Source organism: Rissa tridactyla, chromosome 2, assembly GCF_028500815.1.
Source record: "Rissa tridactyla isolate bRisTri1 chromosome 2, bRisTri1.patW.cur.20221130, whole genome shotgun sequence".
Taxonomy (NCBI): Eukaryota; Metazoa; Chordata; class Aves; order Charadriiformes; family Laridae; genus Rissa; species Rissa tridactyla.
This window is the reverse complement of record NC_071467.1, coordinates 30551595-30560573: the sequence shown is the minus strand read 5'-3', so window position 1 is coordinate 30560573 and position 8979 is coordinate 30551595. Positions and strand designations below refer to the sequence as shown.

Here is an 8979-nt window from a genome sequence, read left to right as displayed (position 1 = left end):
CCAACATTCTTACTTCCAATGGGTATGTAAAATTTTATAGGGGTTTGTCAACGACCGCTGTAATAAAATAGTTTTTAATGACTGCTGATTAAAGGAATTAACATGAATATTGAATTTCCTCCATAAAATATTAGTACCAATGCAAGATAAATCTATGCTGTAGGACATTTCACCCACAGAAGGACACTTCAAATGTTTAAACGTCTTAAATTTGTACAGAACACTACAAAGATATTAAAGTCACCATTGCTAAAAATTAATTCATGAGAAAAGAAAATATATTATGGCCTTAACTTTTTTTTCTTGATAAACATTTTCATATTTATCAATTCTTGAACCTTAAAGACACTAAGTTTCAGAAGAGCTCAACTATTAAAGCAAGGATTGAATCTTGATATTTACAAAAGTTCAGCTGTTAACTGGGGCTGGATAACAGAAGGGCAGAGATAAATTACTTGGAAATGTCAAAGAGAGCACCATGTGTCTTATGTCAGAGACTGACCACATGTTACAGTGCTGCGTTTTGTCCGTCTAAGGACCAATACCATGATGTTTGATATTTGCCAGAATGATCATGTTCAGCTCAACACCCAAACATCCTAGCAAATAATTTTTTACAGGCTGTATTTTTTACTGTGGTTTTCATTGTGGAGACAGACTTCACTGTCCAACCACGTGTCTGTTTAGGTCTTTCTCTATCTTTCTTGGAAGAATTTGTAATTATCAGATGTGCGCTATGCATTTTACTGTGCAAACTGTATTATTGTAAATATTAAAAATAAAGATTAAAATAAATAATAAAAATAAAAATTAGACGGTGCTTAGAATGGAGCTTAAAATGGTGCTTAGAATAACCTGCCAATGATGTGAATTTTCATATTTAAAAATCTCTCTCCACAGAATTAATCTTTTGTTATCACATAGTTCTAATACAGAGTGTTGATTATTTCCTGGCTCAGCTCTAGACATGATCTCAAACCGATTTTTGTTTTTGGAGGGAAATGAAAGCATGTTTCATTTTTCCTAAGATTTTCTTTGTAAAATTAATAAGTAAATAAAAGTGTAATATTAAATCTCTCTATATATAACCTAATACAGTCCTAATCTATTTTCAGAATGCCGTTCACTTTTCTTTAAATATTTTCGGTTTTCCACAGTAGACTTTAATTCTTTCTGAAGTCACTGCAAGTAATATTTAGTTCATTCAAATAATACAGACTTTTTCTATTTGCTTAAAAGAACTAAATGTTTTATTTACAAAATGAAAACAAATAGTTCCCAGAAAAAAGCACATAAATATGTAGGAGCTCCTGAAACTCTAAAAGGGATTGTTGTCTTCACTATTCTGGTGTAAACCAGAGAGCCCTAGGAGGAAATGGGAGATGTGGGCTCAAACGTTCATCTTATGGATTGAAGATGAGCTTCAGAGTCACAAAGTAATGCTTTTTCGTGATGGTGCTTAACTTAACTTTGTCAGAAAATGCTGGAAATGTGAAGGAATCCAGGGCTTAAAATCTGCCCCCCTCCTCAGCATTTCAAATTGACTGGTTTAGACTTATCCACTGGACAATAGGAATATCATTTTAGTCATTTACATTTTTACTCCTGTTTAACGTGTTGTAAGTTTTAATGTTAAAAACAGAGTTGCAAACTGTACTATTTGAACCAGAGATCTATACTGTAATGGAAATGGTCCAATTTATAAATGTTATGTTCAAGTATTCCAAGACTTATACTAGTTAGTTCTAGGTAGAATAATTAAATCAACTACAACATGAAACAATTCTATATATAATGAAGTGTATTGAATAAATAAATGTAATGAAGTGTATTGACAGATAAATGCTATTCAAAAGCATTTCTTAAAAGATATGTTTGGCATATAGAGGATGTTTATTACCGGAAAGCGTCACTGCATTAATAGGAAATTAGCAAGATACCTTATTAAAGGCTGCAAGGAAATGAGATGATTTCAGATATGTTTCACTGTTTCATTTATTTCTGTGATTGTATGAGTTACAATGATTGTGATCTTACTGATAGCTCAGAGAAGATAGCTATAATTCAGTATTCACAGATGCATATTGTAAGCGAGGTGTAAAACTTACCATAAGTTCTTTCCCATTGTAATGAAGATCCCATGTATCTTTGATTTTTATGAAATATTCACAATAGTATTGTACTTCAACCAGCAAGGCAATCAAATCTCAATTATTCACATGTTAATATTATTCTCACCCTTTGAATTTCTGCAGCACGTTTTCTTGACTGCTCATTTGCATATGAGAACCCAGCAGACAACTACTTTTCTTTGTGTTATAAAAATACTGGAAATCTGCATTGCAAAGAACAACTACAAGAGAGAAACATTCAATGTCCTATTCAAAGTCTATTTGAATTACTGCATCGCAAAACTGGGCAAAAGTAAAATGAGGATTTTTACAAAATAGAAAAGGAATAGTTCACTAAATCCCGTGTTAAATGGCCAAACAATAGAGGAAATACAGAGTGTAGTACTCTGGTGTTTTGAAAACAGTTGTTATGATAATAATTAAAGAGGTTTGTTGTATATAATTTTCATGCAGGTCTTGTCTGGCAGAAGATTTTATGTAGATTTTGTCCTGTTGTCATTTTTATTATTAGTGTGTCTGTTGTGCCCCAAAGTCCTAGCTGAGATCACATTATTTTGTTGGAAGCTATATAAAAATGCATTGAGAGACGGCTCTAAGTCAAAAAAAAGCAAGTCTGAAGCCTAAAAAGTGGAAACAGAGGCACAAAAAAGTGTCCTACTGAGAGTCAAACAGCGACTAATGGAAGACACAGGTCTTCCTGCCAAGTCTACTGCTTTCTAGAGCAGTGGTCTTACTTGTGAGATGCCACCTCTATGAGTTTAGTAAAATCAGCTCAGCTACACAGCTGATAGATGTACACAGACAACATTAACAAGATGCTAAGAATTATGTAAGGACGGATACAGCTCTTTTGCTGGATCTCCACAGAGATGAACACAATACTAACCAGGTTTATTTTTCCCAACAGAAGTGGTATTTGCACACTGAAGCGGTGTGCGTTTTGGGGAGCAGCAGGAGATACCAGTGGGTCCCTGTTCACCAGCTACTTGCCTGCATTAACTTTTATCTTTATGCCTAGACACTCTGCCATGTTACCTCTTCATCTTGGGTCATTAGGGCTCTTTAAGCTAACATGGCTGTGTGATTGTCACTGACTCCTGTGTAAATGCAGGTATATCTAAGATGGGTTTAAACTTGCTAGTTCTCAGATAATATAAGCAGTCTACTTTATGCCAACATGGAGCTCAATGTGCATTCTATTTATGCTTTGTAGGTGGTTTGTCTTCAAACTATTATGGCACAGAGTGTACTATTATGACTGCTCATAATATTCAGGTTAACTATATATAGAGATGACTTCAACATGCACAGCAATCTAGAAATATACAGTACTGAGTTCATCATATGATAAAGCTAAGAGGGTTTTGGTCAAGGCAGTTTTCCTGTTTTTCCATGATGAAATTTGTGCATATATATATAGCATCTTATGTTTCCAGAATGTATTGAAAAGCGATGAACTTAGAAGAAAGCATTTATTTCCTATTTTCTGCAGTGTTTTCTCTAAATGTTGTAATACAAAGGAAACTACCATATTAAGTTGTTAAGCAAGTGAAAGCTATTTGACTGCTCCACTGCATGCCTTCTTTTAATAAAGCAGACCATTTATTAGGACTTGGGGGGACTGCCCAAACTTCTCCATTGTGCATTCTTACCTGAAGGGTGGGGTTTGGATCCTGTGTGAAGGAGGCACTCAAAGTGCTGATGACTGTGGCCATGGACGTTTTGTTCACCAGGAACTGTGAGGAGTTCAATAGCAATGGTTTCTTTTTTCGTCAGTCTAGCTTAATATATGGTAGCTATTGATTTAAAATATGAAGCTTCTGCTAGTTACTGTCAAGCTTTGGGGGTCCAGAATAGAGGTTATTACTCCTTTTCATCTTGAGAAATGAACTGACCTTAACTGTGAGAAGTATTTAACTGGATTCTCTTCTTGCCTGAGCTGTTATTCTGATATGATCAAAAGTATGAACAGGTTAAAAAATAGTAACATAATTCTTAGCTGTAAGAGATGGCCTGAATTTGAATGCTGTGTAAATGACCTCATTCTTACAAAAAAAGTTTTCACAATTTTCAAGTATACATATTTCTGACATTTCTGTCTATAGCTGAAGAAAACCCAGCAGCCACATGGGCAAATTCTTTCATTTTACCTCCATCTAAGCAAATTGATGTAAATGGAGGGACCTGCTGGCAGGTGGAATTTGCATACATATTAACAAAATCAGGTGCACTTCAGAAGTGAGAGGCTAGATGAACACAAAAAGTGGTTTTCTTCTTTTGCCAAATCTTTCCCAGTTGTAATGTGGATATTTCTGTTCGAGATACACCAGGATACATTTAGACTTGTGACCTCGGAGGAAAAAGTAAAGCAGCAAGAAGATCTCTGTTCCTATAATTAAGGAAGTTTGTTTTCATACTTTTTAATTCGAGGAACATAAGCCACTTGTGCTTCCCGTCTATTCTCTTTTCTTTTTTGTACTGTATTAATAGGGAAAATTGTTCTGATAGAAACATATTGATTGCAGTAAAGAACTGTATGCTACCTGCCCTGCACTACTCACAATGGTCAATGATATTTAACTGGTGAGAAATGTGCTCTGGCTGCCACTTACTAAACAAAAGCAGAGTTGTCTTTCATTGTTACAGTTTGTTCTCTACATGGCCTTGAATGTTCATTTCTTTGACACAAGATAATGATTCATTCTCTTGCTTTGCAGTTTCTAGACAGCTAGGTTCTTAAAAAGTCAATAGTGAATTTCTAAGCAGAAATCCACATATAGTTACAGTAAAGCTCCACTATCACAACATTGTATTAAGAGATGTATTGGTATATTTTATATCTACAAAAATAGGAATTTTTAATTTGACTTATCAACACTATTTTAAAATGTGCTACTTTGGTTTTATTGATAATCATTTTTAGAAAGTATAACTCTTCTGAGTCTAGATTAACCCCAAGTGAAAAATGAAAAGTGCTGGAAAAATCATCCAAAGTCAGGGATAACTGTGTGCTTTGAAACATAATTCCCTTTGTTCTTTATTTAAGGCTTAAAGCCAAGTGATCCAACCATGACTGGCAAAACACAGACCAGCAACGTCACCAATAAGAACGACCCAAAGTCCATCAACTCCAGAGTCTTCATCGGCAATCTGAACACAGCTATTGTCAAAAAAGGCGACATCGAAGCAATCTTTGCAAAGTATGGGAAAATAGTTGGCTGCTCAGTGCACAAAGGTTATGCGTTTGTACAGTACATGAGCGAGAGGCACGCGAGGGCTGCAGTGGCAGGAGAGAATGCCAGGATCATCGCAGGGCAGCCACTAGGTAAGGGCTTGTTCATATTATTGAAATATTTTTCTCTCTTTCCTTTCTATTTGTAGTATCATCTGCTGGTGGTGCCTTGGGGACTAGTAAGTTTGTTTTGCCATTGTTCCATCTAATCATCTTTCCAGGATGTTGCATCTGGCAGAATTTTCAAAATATTATGTGTTACCTAGATGTTAGGAAATATTTAGTGCTATAAATTGATGGTTTCTTAAATACATCGCTTCTGACTGCTTTATACTTCTTTGTGTGTAACCCCATTGCAGTGAACATGGTTACTCATGTGGGGAAAACACTAGTACTTTCTCTTAGACTCTAGTTAGTAAACTTAATGTCATATAACAAGGCTCGTCTTGTTATATATATAGATGCTGTTGCATTTAATGAATCTAAAATAATATCCAGCCCAGGCGTGTGTCAGATTTTATACAGAAGCAAAAGAATGAGTTTTATTAGTCCTTGAAATTGTACCAAATGTAACTGTAAAGCTGTTATTCATTTAGAGAAGTTTATTACTAAAAAACTTAGAGGGAAGTTATTCCCACATAGTGTTGTAGACAATGTTCATCTGAACTCCAAATTAAAAAAAAAGTAAATATCTTGTTTTCTAGTGCTATGTCATGAACACTTATGTAAGATCTGGTTATTTCTTATTGCGAGTGTTACCTCTGAAAGCTATTTGCAATTTGATATGGAGGCTGTTAATGATGAAATCATCTGGAATACAGTACTAACCCCACTTGTCATATATATATGGTAATGATGGGCATTACACCAAGATGTTTGGTAGGAGCCAGAGATCTTTCACTACACCTCTGAACTATACAGCTCAAATCCAAACCCATGTCTGTGATGGCTATGTCAGGAAAGGGTGAAGCATAGCTAGTGCTTTGACTGTAACAAATCATAAAGAATGGATATAGCTTATTCATTTTCAGTTTCTCAGGCTCTGGAAATCTGTTTTTCTGATTATTTGTAGAAATTGAGGTATTTGTGTTAGATGGGTTGTTGTTTTGTCACAGTTGCTCAACAGTAATTTTAAGTTTTATAACCCCTGTATTTTAGGTTCAAAAGAAAAACAGATTAAAGAAATCCAATTACATTTTAGGGGAGATTACAACTTTTTTAGGAAAAGTTATATGTATGAGTGAAATAAAAGAACTCAAGTGATAAAGCAAGGCAGCGAAGTCAGTCTGTGGGATGGCATTATTAGAAGGTATTTCCTGGAGCGGTGGTGTCCGAGCAATAGGCCATGTAATGCCATCAGTGCATTATTTACAGCTCCTTGCACACTGGTCTGACCAGATTTTTTAAACTGTGTTTTCCTAAGGCAATAGATCTGTTATTACTATGACTACTGTTGCTAGTCTCTTTTAGTATTTCTTATAGTATCTATAATATGCCAAGTGCTTTGTACAAGGAGATGCCCTTGCTCTACTCGGAGTACTTTCATGCTTTATACAGAAAATAATTAAAGTTGTTATAAAAGAAATAAAAGGACCAATAATTACTTGAATTGTTCAAATCTTTTAATAATAACAAAAAGTTTATTCAATATTCTGTTTATTCAGTACTAAGTTCCAACTTAAAATACTTTGATCATCCTGCAAATTCTTGTGATGTTATAACTCATGCCTCAGTTCCTAATGTATCAAGAAATATAAAGAATAAGCAAGGTGAAATTTTCTTTTAGGTGTTCCAAACCTTATTTATTCTTTCTGTATATGAAATACAGTTGTCATCAGTATTGTTTGACAAAGAAAACGACTTTGTAAAAGTGGTACTTCTTGTTAGACAAATCGTTTCTATGAATTCTTTTCATTAGCACTCGACGTTAACAGTCGCCTCAAAATAGTGAGGAGCTGATAGATAAAATTTGCTTGGCATTATGACCCAGAAGAATAACTTATGTGAAAATTCTGCATTCAAATGGAAGGAAGTAACAGGTATACTCATTACTGTGAAACTACTTGATGAAAAAAGACTTTGTTCTCTGTCCTGAGAGCCTTGCATTCTGAAATAAACAAAACACATGATTTTATATCAACAGTCAAGGTATGGAAAAGGGACAAGAAAAGCCTTTTACAGTTGTACAAATAAATTTCCTTAGCATAGCGGAATTTTATTTTAAATGGAAATAGAATATATTAGTAATATAATGAGGGCTGGATGGTAATCAGTTTTGGAAAGCTGTTTGAACAAAGGAATATTTGAAAAACTTTAACCCATAATATATGCCTGATACTACTATACACTCTACAGTACTCAGTACCTACCCCTCTACTCTGCTCTGGTGAGACCCCACCTGGAGTACTGTGTCCAGCTTTGGAGTCCTCAGCACAGGAAGGACTGTTGGAGCAGGTCCAGAGGAGGGCCATGAAGATGATCAGAGGGCTGGAGCACCTTTCCTATGAAGACAGGCTGAGAGAGTTGGGGTTGTTCAGCCTGGAGAAGAGGAGGCTCCAGGGAGACCTTATAGCAGCCTTCCAGTACCTAAAGGGGGCCTGCATGAAAGATAGGGAGGGACTCTTTATCAGGGAGTGTAGTGACAGGACAAGGGATAACAGTTTTAAACTGAAAGAGGGTATTGGTAGATTCAGTTTACATAGTGGGAAGAAATTCTTTACTGTGAGGGTGGTGAGACACTGGAACCGGTTACCCAGAAAATTGTGGATGCCTCACCCCTGGAAATGTTCAAGACCAGGCTGGATGGGGCTTTGAGCAACCTGGTCCAGTGGGAGGTGTCCCTGCCCATGGCAGGGAGGTTGGAACTAGATGATCTTTAAGGTTCCTTACAACCCAAACCGTTCTATGATTCTATGAAAAGAAGAAATAATTTAATTCAGACTGCAGAGTTAATCTTCTATGGAGTCCTGCCATTCAAAATTATTATATCCTTTACAGCAGCTTTACCTGTGAGTCAGAAACTGTTTGCAGGTAGGTAACTGAAATTAAAAACCGAACATGCAAATTCCTATAGCTGTATACAGTGCTGCACAATTCACTGAAGATACTGCCACAATTCCCATCCAGTTGTAGCCAATGGAATTGCATTAATGGTGTGCATTAGAGTCCTGTCTAAATGTTGCTTCTGAGGTAGAGTCCCAAAGTGTTAGGCTCCACAGGTGCATAATAAGACATTTTGTTTAACAGATTCCTCAGAAGTACAAATCTAAGGCATTGGTAGTGCCCTCAGTCTTGCCAGCTTCCTGTGGGTCATTACAATTGGCCTGCTGGTCTCCTCAGACAACCCTCAAGCTCCTACCAATATGTTTAGTGGCCAGCGACGTGTAATGGCTACGCCATGGGTATTGTAACTTCAGGGAAGTGGATTTCATGATCTGTGTGGTTATTTCCCAGTTTTCTGTTCCATGGAGTGCAACATTCTCTGAAAAGCTGAGTGGAAGAGATCGTAAAGAACACAGAAAAACATACTTCAGAAATTTATTGGTGTTATTGTAAAGTTCAATGTAGCTTCTCAAAGTGATACTATATATAGTACGTTTTCCTGACCCACAGCAG

At 36.0% G+C, this 8979-nt stretch overlaps 1 protein-coding gene across 1 annotated transcript in view; it reads left to right on the top strand.

Moving 5' to 3' along the window:
- Positions 1-5201: 5201 nt before the first annotated feature.
- RALYL (RALY RNA binding protein like) overlaps positions 5202-8979 on the top strand; it is a 221444-nt gene continuing 217666 nt past the window's right edge. The window contains exon 1 of the mRNA XM_054193665.1: positions 5202-5457. Within this exon, the coding sequence (XP_054049640.1) occupies positions 5202-5457 (256 nt within the window). The remainder of the gene's footprint in view (positions 5458-8979) is intronic.